The sequence below is a fragment of the Candoia aspera genome, chromosome 7 (assembly GCF_035149785.1).
Source record: "Candoia aspera isolate rCanAsp1 chromosome 7, rCanAsp1.hap2, whole genome shotgun sequence".
Classification (NCBI taxonomy): Eukaryota; Metazoa; Chordata; class Lepidosauria; order Squamata; family Boidae; genus Candoia; species Candoia aspera.
This window is the reverse complement of record NC_086159.1, coordinates 70,698,187-70,712,910: the sequence shown is the minus strand read 5'-3', so window position 1 is coordinate 70,712,910 and position 14,724 is coordinate 70,698,187. Positions and strand designations below refer to the sequence as shown.

General features: G+C 37.6%; 1 protein-coding gene across 1 annotated transcript in view; it reads left to right on the top strand.

The window, feature by feature from the left end:
• Nucleotides 1–14,724, top strand: part of MAGI2 (membrane associated guanylate kinase, WW and PDZ domain containing 2) — a 713,008-nt gene that overhangs the window by 679,409 nt on the left and 18,875 nt on the right. Inside the window, exon 21 of the mRNA XM_063308087.1 lies at nt 4,896–5,034. Coding sequence (XP_063164157.1) covers nt 4,896–5,034 — 139 coding nt within the window. The remainder of the gene's footprint in view (nt 1–4,895; nt 5,035–14,724) is intronic.

Below are 14,724 nucleotides of genomic sequence, written 5' to 3'. Positions count from 1 at the left end.
ACAAAAAACTGACAAAAGTGCTATGATTCCTTTGTTCTATTGCTTAATTTGTAAGGTTCTAACCAGTTCACTGCAGGCTTAGTGAAGACCTGCCAAAACTTCACCACAGGACATAATTTAGTTCTAATCTCCTTTGTCCCTGTCACACATAGCAGTGAACAAAAGGAAGGATTATTAAAGAGGCAAGCGTTTCTGCTTTCTTATACATTTACAGCCAGAATCTATTTTAGGAAGGGCATTTCAAGAACACTTCCTTATTCAGCAGAGGGGCAGTGTTCCCTCTGTTTTTTCTGAGATTTAAAAAATACAATACATGCTACTTAAGAGATCTGTGAACAGGAACACTGGGCCTAAAATCCATGGACATGGGAGTGTACATTGTATTGTACAGCTAAATGTGTGTATAGCCAACATGCATGCCTTGCTTTAGCGGTATACACATTTTCAAATGTGTACCATTTTTATCCTGCTGCAATGAGTCATGCAGAGATAACTTCTCTTAGATACTTGGTACAGCAAGGTTATGGCAAGGTATTTACAGGAGAGGAATGTTTTAACATTTTAATAATACTGGGTATTATAAATTGGCATGGCATTATCTTTCACTTCTTATTCTTCTAATTAATAAACCTGTCTGAAAGAAGAAAATAAGAATCCTTTTCGCTCTCTGACACCATGCTTTCTCATCATTCATCACCTGAAATCAGCAGGCTATAAAAATGCAGGGAGAATCCCTAGCACAGTTGCATGATTTTGAAACTGGAACACTGTGACTCAGATTTGAAACAATTCTCTTGAGCGGGAAAAAGCTGTTTTGCATTGGTAACAGGTTGTTGTGACCCTTTGGGAAATGTTTTGCACCCCAAACGGTTGTGAAGCAGTAGGGCCATGTTGCTCAGCGTCAGCTGCTTCCCCCATGCAGAGCGTGGAAGTTTCCATTCTCAAGGCAGATCAGCCAGTCAAGGCAGGTTGGGCCTACCTCAGTTGCTCATTGGGGAGAAGCAATGCTTCCTGCTCTGAATCAAATTATCTGGTCAGATAACTCCAAGCCTGTCATGCTTTAGAGTTCAAAATAACACAAGTCTTATGACACAGGATTCTGTGTTTTCATTCTACTAGATCAGCTATATGGAAGATTATCCTATGACAGTATATAAGCAACATGGTGGTGGTGCAGAATAGTAAGCAGTGAGATCAGAAAGAAAAGAAATGTCACAGATTTGGCATTTCTATGGCCTTACTCCTACCTCAGTATAAAACCTCATGTGGTTGAGAAAATGGATGGTTGAACTTAAAGGTTATTCTGAGGCAGGGCATCTATTCAGCCTTCCAGCTTAATAAATCTGGTAGATACTAAAATTCTACATGAGTCTTTGTTGTTTTTCCTGCCCCAGAATAACAGTGATTCCTCCTGATAAGACTGAGAGTGTTTCACACATTTTATGTTTTGCAATCCTCAGCAACACTTGAAGAAATGGAGCCATGGCTGAGTGGCCATCGCTTCTTTCAGGCTATCTAGAACAGGGGTGGGCTACCTTGTGATGGTCAGAGGGAATGGAGGACAAGGGACCTGGAGGGTGTGACAATAATGCAGAGTGGGTAAGTCAGTCACAAATGATATTTCAGAACTCACAGATTTTAATGTATTTTCCATCTCATAATGGCAGGGAGCAAAACATTCAATGGTGTAGTAAAAGATATTTTGAGGTGGGTCATAAAACCATAGTTTGGGGGCTGCATTCAGCACCATGGCATCAGGTGGGCCATCCCTGAACCAGTAATTGAACCCTTGGGTAGGTAACTTATGGGAGAGCCATCTAGTTTTTATTGGCTGTGATGGGGATTGTTACATGTTCAGCTTCAACAAGAGAGGAACAGCCAATTGGGGGAGTAGAAAAAGGCTCCTGCGGTGAGCAGACTTTCACAACACCACAAGTTCACTTGCTGTCTCTTTCTGTCAGCAGGAAGGATGGGGAAGAAAAAGATACCCAAACAATTTGTCTGGAAACTACAATCCACATTTAGAAAGAAGATGTCACTTTCCATCAGGCAATTAGTCTCTTTCAGGAGGTTTAATTATCAAATGCATTAAGTTGGCAGACAACCGTACCCTTTGTGCACAATCAGGGGCTGTTTTATCATTAAAAGTTGCCACTTAACAGAAGCTGAAAGCCCACACATGTAATTACATTTTGTTCTGATGTGGCAGGGAAATGGTCCACCTGTAATGGGTTTTTTTTATTGGCAGAACCTTGCTCATTCAAGAGTGACACTGCAGCATCCTTACTTTAAGCTACTGTAATTGTTTTGAAATATCAGAAATTAATCAGGAACATCAACTGAAAATATTTACTGAGATGCTAAATTCACTGGGGGTTTTTTTTCACTTCAGGGCCACTTTGGGGTGTGTGTGTTAAAAACTCAGGATGGTAGCCACAACTACATACTCAAATGGGCAGGGCTTTGATCACATGGTCTTGGGCTCCATCTTGATTTTTTTTATTTCCTCCTTGCAGATGCCTCTGCTTTCCATCTTCCCACTCTTTAATGTTCCTGATAACTTCTTTAACTCAGAATTGTGCAAGTCTAATTTTGTTGCATGTCTTCCAGTAAAATTACTTCATATCTTCCACCTTTCTTATGCAGAAAGTATTTTTTCTGTGTAACTGAAAAAAGAATAAGTTGAGAATAGCAAACAGGGCATTTGTCCTATCTCTTATCTATGGCTGTGTTGAAGAACATATACTTTTGAATTGTTTTTATTGTTGCGGAGATATTTTGGATTTTATCCCAAGGAAACTAATTTAGAAATACATTTGCAAACAATCATTAGTTATGTAGTATCACACAGCTATTTAGTCTATTGGTGGTAGGAACCAAATGTCAAAATATTATGGATTACAGGGTTAAAAAGTCAGGGATTCTTATGCTCCAACATATCTAAGGAGCATCAAGTTACTGATCCATGATTTATATTTATTGCTGTGTTAACTCCCCACTGAAATATAATGCAGAATACAATGTCATCTACAAGGGACCCATAGAATAACTAGGTATATGATCAGGTGCATGTAGGATTCTTCATGCATATGTTTATTATTCTTTCCAATTCAATGAAATGTTGGGTACAAACTATGTAATGGAGCTCAGGACTCTGTCTGGGTGTCAGCACAATAACTGAAAATGGAACAGAATGAGACCAAATTTGGTGCGGTGGCTTGATGAAAGTCAGCAAAAGGAAGACTTTGAAAGAGTTGTACTGGGATGGGTCAGGCTGGAGACTACAGAAAAAGGAAATTCTGAAAAATTCTGCATCGCTACGAGAAAGGCAGATGGACAGCAGCTCAAAACGTTGGCAACTGTTCCATTCTGAGCCCGCCTCCCTTCCCCTCCTGTGAGCCAGAGTAAAGTGTATGCAGCCCAGCCCATGCTTCTCAAAGCACAGACATATGGTCTCTGCAGGAGAATGAATTCCAGAAGCCAGCCTCTGCATGTTTTCTCTACCTGATTCTAAGGAAGTTTCCCATGCTTCTCATGAAATGCATACAGAATGCCTGCAGGTAAATGTGACTAGGGCAATCGGGAACCTAGAATTACACTGCATCAGTAGAAGTACACTTGTCTGGGAAGACCTGATTTGTCACAATAGACATTTCTTGATCTTATTGAGAGAAATATGTCAATATATACTTGATTTACAATATTTTTGTAACAATATACTTGATTTACCTACTGTACAGAATAAATATTTTTAAGGACATCTAAATGTTTCACTCCCTCAAAGACTCTTTATTCTAATGGTTTCTTAAAGATTTACACTTTTCTTTGTAATTAACCTATCAATAATAATGTCATTTAGATGTTCCCTAGGAATATTATCTCCTCATTATTGTCAGAAAACAGGCCGCCCAATTTCATAGCTCAGTTGTTCTAGTGCATGGCTGATGAATCTGAATTAAGCTGAATGGCAGTGACACTTTCTTCTAAACGTAAGAATAAAAGAAAAGAGTAATTAAGATGTAACTTTACACTTGCCTCACAGAATTGCAAGTGGGTGGTGAGTGTGAACAGGCACTTTAGTCTGCCACAGAAACACAATTGTTTGTTGATTCTGGTGACTGCAAGCAGAGGGAGAAAAAATGTTCACTTAGAGCGGTGTTTCTCAACCTTGGCAACTTTAAGATGGGTGGACTTCAACTCCATGGCTGGCTGGAGAATTCTGGGAGTTGAAGTCCACTCATCTTAAAGTTGCCAAGGTTGAGAAACACTGACTTCAAGAGATTCTAAACTTTTAGGCCCAGTGATTATTCACCATTCTTTTGTGATATGTTTTAACTTAATTCTCAGAAACAGACTGCTGCTTTACCTCTACAATGCTGCACACTTTTAAATTAGAAACTCAACTGCCACACAGTGCCACATAATTACATATTTCAGGTCATTGTATCCTAAATGTCTTTGCAACTTGCAGCAGAACTCATTGTGGCTAAAGAAAGCCATTGGGGGGATGAGGTGTTGGACTAAGGCTAGGAAGACCCAAGTTCAAGTCTACCGTTAGTTCTGGAAGGTCATTGGGTGACTTGGCAGTTTCTCCTCGGCCAACCTTCCCCACATAATTCTTGTTGTAGGGATAAAGTGGAAGGAAATCCACCTTGAGATCCTGGAGGAGAAACTGGATATAAAACTCTAAATAATCATAATGAAGAGGAGGAGAAGGCAGCAGCAGGTAGAAAATTCTGAGATGTGACTGAACTCTGTACATCTTTAATTCATTAAGCAGGAGGGCCAAAATCTAAATACATTGAACTTAATGGCATGTGAATTAATAATTTTTATGTATGTGTATGAAATGCTGTGTTTACAAGTATTAATTTGGCCCCTTTTCAATCTGGCAGGTGGGAGATCAAATTATTGAAATCAATGGGGAAAGTACAAGAGACATGACACATGCCAGAGCAATAGAACTCATCAAATCTGGTGGCAGAAGAGTACGATTGTTACTAAAACGTGGAACTGGACAGGTCCCAGAATATGGTGGGTTTCCTCTTTTTTATTATTACTATCATCATCATCGTTGTCAATTTAGTGATTCTTACATTTAAAATACCTGTATTGTATTTGGTGTAACACTGCAAGTAACACACACACAAAAAAAGACTTTTGCTTGTGCAATGGAGTTTCCTCTTTGTCTCCATCCTGTAATTCCTTTGAATGTCTTTCTGGAACATCCCTTCATCCTCTGGAAAAGATGTATGGATGTGGTAGAAGAGAGAACCATTTACAACCCACTGCCAAATGGGCCCACTTTCTTCCACCCTATTGACTGCTAAACATCATTACTACTATACCAAACTGGTGCAGTATTATTCCTGAGATACATGTTTACTTACATTGTTATATGCTTCTTATGTTAGCAAAATAATTACAAGGACATTAAATTTAACACTACTGCCTACCAAATTGCCATTAAATACAACATTACAGAGGAGAAGATACCTTAATTCCAAAGGTGTATCCTATTACAATTAGGATGGCTTTTTATGAACAAATCTGTCTCTCCCCACCACCCCCAACTTCTTAACAAATAAATTTGCACATAAACGTATTGGGGAAATGCCTGCAATTTAATTGGTTGCTGAAATAACTCCTTTCTACAATCAAATATTTTGCAAATGTTTTCATCAGCAGAGATTTCCATAATGTCTATTTTATTTCTCTTTCGGTGCTTGTTTTGAGTTTGCTGGACTTTTTTCTACTATTTTTATTGGTTTTGTTTAATGTGAGATTTTTTTTATTTGATTTTAATTGCTGTGGTTTTAATGTGCTTTTAATGGGAAGGAAAGTATGAATACACCTTTATTAAAAATGTCACATAATAGGACCAGCTATGTATGCTATTTTCCCAATATAACTATCTAGAAATTTCTAATATTGTTTTTAAATGCATGAGTACAGAGAAAAAAAAATATTCATTTGGAACCTGAAGTTTCTTCTGTTAAGTGATGCATGGGATGTGATAGATCTTCTCTTGTATGTACCCTTCTACATGTAAGCCTGTCCATGCTGAAATGTTAGGCATTGGTCATCCTTTGCCATATTTCATGTGCTAGGGAATATCTTCAGATTTTTTTTTTCCAGAGGAAAAAAACAGCTTGTTGGTTTTGGTAGATTTTGTCTGGAGTTGGAAGCTAAGCAAGGTCAGGACATCCCAGATTAGCCTGGGATATTGAAAAACATCTTGGAATAAGGCAATGCAAACCACTTCTTACTGTTACCAAGAGAACTGCATGGATCTGTCCATGAGGAGTTGTATTCAACTCAAAGGTGATCTTACCTTCTTCTTTCCAAAGTACATCAAAATCTTATTTTAAATCCCCATTATATCCCAATATGTTAAAAACAGATATCTAAATAATTACATCTGAAAAGCTTTAAGAAGCGTATCTTATTATTATCAATATTAAACAGCACTAAGATAATTCATCTGCAAGAGACAAGATTTGATTTTAGTTCTTTTATAAAACAAACTAATCTTCTGATTAGTTTGTTTTATAAAAGAAAAGGATGCAGATACAAATAGTTGTGGCCAAAGAACAGTTACATTAAAGCTGCCAAAATCAGTTTGCATTTCTATGTGGCTGCAGTCTTGGCAGGTGGTTATGAAAGAAGTAAAATAATTAAGGATAAATAAATCAATGAGTTAAGCTTAGTAGGTTTTTATCAGGCATTCTGACTTGAGAATATATAGCATATCTGCAAAAGAAATCTCTAGAAAAGAAATACAGTTACAGGCTTAAGCCCTAGGATTCATTTTATAGAATTATGCAATTTAGATTAAAGTCTATTAGATTCTCATATAATGATATTTTGTTTTGATAAACAAGTTTACAAAGTAATATTTCTGGCTATCTTTCACATGTAAATTTGTACCAGTTCCATTGGTATTTATGGGGGGTGGGGGGGACAAGGAAGGAGATGTGACAAGGGCAAGTATGAAAGGACAGATTTCACTGTGATGTCAAGACACATATTTCATCATTTTGGCATTGTCGTGTTTTGGAATGGATGCCTATGACCACATCTTCAATTCCTCAAAAAATTCTAGATGAGAATTTTCACTCACAGGTATAAACAATGCTATCAATTCTCAATTATTATATTGATGTATTTTCATTAAGAATTACTCTTACATTCTGACTATATGAAAACTCTTGTACTACCACACAAACTCAACCATAAACAACATTGTTCTGGATTTTTATATGTTATAGTGATAGGAAGAAGGCAATGGCAAACCACTTCCAAAATCTTGCCAAGAAAAACTGCAGGGACTTGTCCAGGCAGTCACCAAGGGTCAATACTAACTTGAAGGCACATGCACAAAAAAGTAGTAACTGGTAGCATTACCAATAGAACAAAGCAACATAGAAAATTTTAAAAATGAGAATAAAAATATTATTTTTTCTATTTCAAGGAAAAGTCTTTTATGTTTCATTTGATAATTATGGGGAAGCTTTTGAAATAAAATTGTAAGTACATCAACAGGAATAATAATGCTAGAATTCATTGCTATTTTAGCATTGACCCTGTTCTGCTTACCAACAAACTCATTTTTAAAACAATGTAGATAATTAGTCTAGTTCAATGGGTAGCAAGGTATAGGAGGCACTTCCCTGAACTCTTTATTTCTCCCACATTTGTTCCCTTACCTTTCAAGCACAGAAAACTTGAAAGCCCCATGCTTTCATTGCAAAGCCATACCTTGAATTCCATAGCTTTGGTCAACAATGTGATCATTAGCTTCATTCATCTCTCTGAGGATCTCTTGGGATTCTTTGTAAATTACAGTTTGAAAGGCAACATTTATCTACCAAGAATGTAATCTGGGGTTGTAAGATTTGTCTAGGGAATAAAATACTTTGCTTCTAAAAAATTTAAGTTAAGGGGAAAAACCTTTTTTGTGGCCTGAATAAGGAATATTTTCTGTGTATTTTATGAGGTTCTTTCTGCAGGACATTGAGAGAACAATGGCTGAGTCATTATTGAAATAGCAACCAATTCTCAATTCTAACATCAATTTTCCTGCCAATGTACTTATAATTTCATTTCAAAAGCCTTCCCATAATCAACAAGTAAGAAATTAAATAATGCAATAAGATAGATAAGTAAAAGATTTACTCTCTTTTAATTCTCTTCTCGCAGCTAATCAAAGGATCTATCTTGTTTTTCAGAAGATAATTCAAATTTCTTTCTAAGGTAGAGAGTTACGTGAATCACTCTATTCTAAAACACCCTAATAAAATACTTGAGGACCGATCAGAAATTTTAAAAAGCTAGAAAGTAATGTAATTTTATTTGTATATAGTTGTTCAACAAAACAATATGATGCATTTATCTAGCTTTATTAAATTATAAAAAGGGAGAAGAGAGTCAGTAGGAATAAAGGCATTTAAAACTTATTCAAACACACACACACACAAGTGCGGTGGGGGAACATATGCGTTTGAAGTCCACATCCAACATAATTTGCTCAAGTGTGCAAAGCAAGGAATAAGAATACTAATATATGTCGAGAAGTGTGTGAATCCCTAGAGGCATGTGTTGTTCTCCAGTTCTAAAAAGTGACATTTAGATGGAGTTAAAAGGCATATTGAGCCTCAAGAAAAATAAAGTTGAAAGGCTGCCATGAAAAGGAATATTAAAAAGTGTCCCTCAAAAAGTCAAATTCTCCATGACAATAAGCATTAGAATTCCCATTTCAGTCACAAATGCCATCTCTCACTACTGGCTCCAATTTTTAAGAAACCAATATGCAAAACTGAGGGATTAAAAGTTATTTTCTGTTGGCTTTCCCATGTCAAGGTACAATGACTAAACTGGGCAAGAAAAGCTGATAATCATAATGAGCAAAGTTGCTTGTGAAGATTATGAACCTTAAAGAGCCCAAGTAGAGACTCCTTCAGAGCAGTTAATCTGCAGGGAATCTGAAATATCCATAAGAAACTAGGAAGACTCTCTACAGTCATCTGCTAAATATCTTGGGGGAGGGCGGATCCAAACATTTTCCTGCCTATTTCCATGTCCTTTCATTTTAATCTTGACTAGCAAAAGATATAAACAAACAGGTCTAATGCAGCTCACTTCCTAAGTTACAGGAATGCCCAGGCGCTTCACAGTTTCCTCATTATCACTCCAGCTAGCTAAGGAAGAGAAAGTAGTTTGGGGAGGTGACATGTATCCTAACAATATCCCCAGCCTGTCCTGGCCACCCAAACGCAGCAGCAGATATTCAAAATTGGCAAATTTGCAAGTGGAGTTTCTAGTCTGAGAGATACTGTAGATTTCCAGTAGAATATAGTCCCCCGGGCTCTATTCCCTCAGCCAGATGTCTATAAAATGTGTCAAGTCAATGTTTTCATCCAGACTTGAGTCCTGAATAATGGATGCTTTACCCACAACTGGGCTGATGTTAAAAAGCACCTTGAAGCTGAAAAAACTACTTTAACTGATACCCCAGCAACCTGTTCTCCTTTCCCTATAATGACAAGATTGCAGAACTTTCACTGTTATCTATCACCACCTACCAGTTACAACTTCAATATTTGCACCTAGGCCATTCCCACTTTGCCCCATCTCCTCAGCCCAGCTCAAAAAACTAACTAAATAAATAACATCAAGCTGTAAATTCATTAATAAAAACAGCAAAATATGGCATCTCTTCTTTATTCAAACCCAACTTGCTTTCACAGTTGACATGAAGACGGACAAGGGTCAGTGAAAGGGCTTTCCTTTTTGGAGATGCCCATCAACTGAGGACCCACCTCCTTTCTATGCCCAGGGAGCAGGTGGCTTCATGAATGCAAGCCACACAAAGGATGCTGAAAGGGCAGGAACTACCTTCTCAAACTACCCCCAATGGGTGTGGATGTTTTTAGATAGGTTTGACTTGTAGAATCCACGTTGATGGTGGCACTTGGGCTTATTTTGTGTTACATTCATATTTGTGAATTTGTGTATGCTGGACAGAGAGAGAATATGAATTAGGGCTACCAAAATTAGTGTGACTACTAGATAGGAGCAAACAATTACAGTAATATTATTATCTCTTTGTCCCCGTCTGGTGGCTTTCCAGATTTTTTGCCACCCACATCTAGTAGTAATAGGTTGCATGTATATGTCTATGTGTGTAGTAGTAGTAATAGTGAGAGTGTTAATTTATGCCCTATCTTATTAAAAATTCCCAAGGAACTAACAACCATTATAGAAACAAGGCAATAAATTTAAAACATAAAACATGTAGATTAAAACCCAGAGCAACAGAGAAGAACCATTTGCCTGTTGGTTGAGACAGAGATTTAGGCAGAATACACATACACACACACACACACACACACACACACTGCAAAGATATAGAGAACTGATGGTAGAAACAGCAACAGTGGGGTTGCCTGTTTGGAAAAGACCATTAATAAAAGTGTTGTAATTATTTTGCTTAGAAGACAGCTCCAAAGTCTTGGTCTTGGCTGGATTCACACTTAAATAGAACACAATTAACAGGATATTCACACTAAGTTGTGGGTAAGGCAAAGCATCTCAAACTATGGATCATAATTGCCTTGGGGATCTCAAGCAAACTGGAGGGGAATCACACTCACTCTCATTTTGCCTGGATCCAGGAAGCCTTTCCTAAACTACCACAGCTGGACCTGGCTATGTGTGGGATCCAGGTGTTGAGGGAACTCTCATTTGACAGCATTTATGCTCAACCTGTCCAGGATTGAAGTGCTCTAACATAGTCCCAACTTCCCTGCATAACTTCCTAGACTTCTTTTTTTGGAGGGGGCGGCCTAGATGATGGTTCCTGGCTTGGAGCCTGCATATCTGCTCCAGACAAGCTCCCATTGCCAGGTGTCATCCTCCTGCAAGAAGCAGAACTGGTGTGGCAATTAGCTCCCTACTGGACAGGCAGACTCAGAGCACCTTGATCCTGAGCCGACTGAATAGGGTTCAACAATGGAGCCATTGTTATGAGTGCAAAGGTCATTGAAGGAGGCTCCCAGCCCCAGGAGCAAGTTCTAACAGCAATCCAGCTTTGGATATGCAAGTCTGCTTGTATACTCTCAACTGGATCACAGCCAGGCTATGATCCAATTCTGCCTGGACAAGTCAACAGCTGGTTTCTCCAGACAAAGTTGGAGCTCTTTCTGTCAGAGTGTTGTCTGATAGATTTACTTATTATTTAGGGGGGATCATGGCACTACCAAGTTTAAGGTATTGGTCTAGGAATGGTTAGGATGTTGGTTTAGGATGGGGAGACTCAAGTTCAATCTTCCTTCAGTCATGGAAACTCACTTAGGGACTTCGGGCCTGACTGACTTTGTCTTTCAGCCCAACCTGCCACACACATGGGTTGTCTTGAGCTCCTGCAGGAAAGGTAGATATGATCCTAACAAATTAAAAACAAAATTCTAAGCCATAAAGAATGGTTTTCAGTGTGCAGTAGTTAGGTTCACAGAGCATGCTAAGCTAAAATCAAATAAACTACATTATGACTTTGTGTCATAAAGATCCTTGCTGCCAAGTTCTTATTAGGTGTTAATGGAACAGAAAAAAGGGATTTCAACACCCTGGCAGTTTTGCTTGGGAACACAAAGGTTTTTTGGCATCTTGGTGCCAACCGTTTAGAAATGTACAAGTAATACCAAGGACTTGAATTCTGACTAGGAAGAGATTGGCACCTGTATCATTGCTATAGTCTAGCACTTACATGCGCCATATAATTGTTCAAAATAATAGCCTGGTTATTGCATCCTGAACCAGTTGCTATTTCCAAGAGTCTTCCAAGGTAGCCACATAGATGTTGTGTTGCATTAAACCAAATGAAATACAACCATGGTTGCAGTCAAAGAGACCTTCACTGCTCCTTCTGTTAGAAATCAGCTGCCTTTTTCAAATATCCAAGCATCAATCTTGGATGAAACCTTGGATGATGGCCCAAGTGCTCCCTCCCCATCAACATTAGTTTAGGTGTTCTTATATCAGACCTCCAAAATCTCATGAAATGTCAATTATCATCTAAAAAACAGGGGTAGCAATACTAATCTAGTGTCAAGTGAATATTACATTTCTACTCCATTCCACTGAGAGACAGATCTATTCCCTTTTGGGTGGAACAAATTGGTTTAATTCATCTTGTACCACCTTTCATTGTTCCAACCTTAAGATGCCTTTTGGAATCACCTCAAGGTTTATCCCACACTTCTCGTATATCTGCTTCTTAAATATGTCTGTAAAGTTCTTAATTCTTTTTCTTTTATTAATCGTCTGCATGCCTCTTTGTCTTATCTGTATTAGAAAAAGGTGGCTACTGCTTATAAACATCTCTTCTAATAATAGAAAGCTATTTTGCTATAGATAATAATAATAATAATAATAATAATAATAATAATAATAATAGTAAATGATTAATAATGTCTTGATGTTACTGCTTCTGTTAATTCTAATGATTGGTCCTAGGCTGTTCCTCCCCTTCCTTTAGGAATGGTACCTTCCAGTCTCTCCATGTGCATGAAAAGTGACAAGCATGGCTCCCCATATTTCTACTTATTGGGGCACCCTAAGGATACGGTGTGTAAACTCTGCCTGTATACTTATCATTTGCTAATATACTTTCATTTGACAGAATTTGTTTTTTTAATGGAGCTTCGTCCAATTGTTCGTAACTGGTTTTATGTCTCCTCTAATCGTAGGTTTTGCTTTAGCCTGAAAATATAAAATTCAGGTGCATAATTTAAGATAAATTAGTGAATGCATAGATCTGTGTTTCAGGATGTATCGTCTATTTCCTTGAGGTTTATGTAGAATATTTGCTGCAGGCATAGTGATCAGTTATGGGAAAATAACCCTTATTGATTTCACTGACCAGTTCGGATGCACTTTGCTCAATTTGCCCAAACAACAGTAACCATTATGTGCACTTGCTCAACCCCCTCCTAATCTTCTTCCACGCAAGGAGATGAAAAGTGCCCACTTGTACTTTTAGTTTAACTAGAAGTTTTTGTTATATCAAAATTCTGTACTAAACTCTTTACGTCAATACTGATGTTTTAAGAAGCCATGTTTTAAATTAATCATAATTCCCCCTTCAAACCTTATGAGGTTCTCATATTGCTTGAACTACAATATTACATAATGTTTGAAAAGAGCCAGAAGACCACTGAATGATTATCACACTAAAAATCCCATGACATGTGAATCCAAGGAGGTTTGAAACAAAAGCCCAATCACACTTGGAACTGTAGAAAATTACCTCATTTCTTTCACTCGATTTTGGACAAGCAATTCACCTTCAGAAGTATTAACGAACTCTGTGATAGGTAGAGTAGATGGGAAGACAGTTATTTTTATGCCTTGGACCTCTTTTGCTAATTATTGCCCGTGTTTACAATTTCCCTTCTATTGCAAGAAATGGGACAGAATTTAGAGCGATCTGGTCTACATTTTCCCTGCATTTGGCAACATAGGAAAGGCTGAGTAGCTTTGGAGTTCATTGGAAACAGGCCTCTGTTCCCAGTTGCTCTTGGCCAAGCCCCAAATTCTTCCTTTACAGCTTTTCTAATACCAGCCTTTCTTAGTGTCAAAAGCTGCCAGAGGATGAGAGGAGTTTTCTGACTTTGGATTTCCCCCTCCAACGTAGAACCTGCTCTCCAGCCTTGGGGAGGTAGTTTAACAAATTCTATAGGGGTTATAGGACCCTAGCCTTAGCAAATGTTCAGCTCAAATCATATTTAAGGAATCTCACTGTGTCGATTTTCTTCTGTGTTCCTCTGTCTAAAATACACCGTCTGTCTAGGCTTATGTAATACTCAGTGCTATATTTCTTATCGCATGCAATGATACAGTTCCCATGATAAAGTAAAATTTGATCATTTTCCCATGTGGATCTATAGATATCCACTTGCCACTGTTTTCTAAGATGCTTTCACATACAACTTTCTAAAGGAAAAATGGAATTCTACATTTTGTCAACTTTTATTGGCCGGTGCTATTAAAAAGGAGGGAGCCTCAAAGTAGTATTATTAATAACATCAGGTGATGACATAAAGAATGCTGCTGCTGAAGGAAATACTGTTTCATTACACTGATTTTTGGATGACACTAATGATAGCTTCACTTTTTCAAACGTTTAATATTATTAAACTGATTGCATTTTCAAATGATCAAAAAGGCAGGTATCTTTCATGAATAGTAGGGTAGCCTTCAAAAGTAATACCCAATTATAGTTAAAAGTATGAGTTCTGCTCATCCATTTCCATTGAAATGAACCTTGGCAGAAGAATATGCTGATGTACATCAAGTTCATTTTTATCCTTTAATGAAGAGGTCAAACATTTTTCTCCTTAGATTAATTATTCTGCCATTAAAGTTTTTTTTTTCCTGAATGATTTTTCCCAAGTTGAATTGCTGACTTGGGTGGTGTTCAGCTTCACCTAGCAGAACCCCTGCAGATGAAAAATACAGAGACAAAAGATTTTTTACCTGCTAAATTATTGGCATGTTTAGTCATGCACCCCTTTAAAGAAGGATGATCTGAAAATCAGCTCACTAACCCAAACCAGTAGAAATTGTGGCAACTAACTTAAGAAAATGATATTTCATTTCAATTTATTTTTCTAAGAAGTTATGTTTTATTCAGAACATTTTAAACTTTTACTTGTTTAGTCT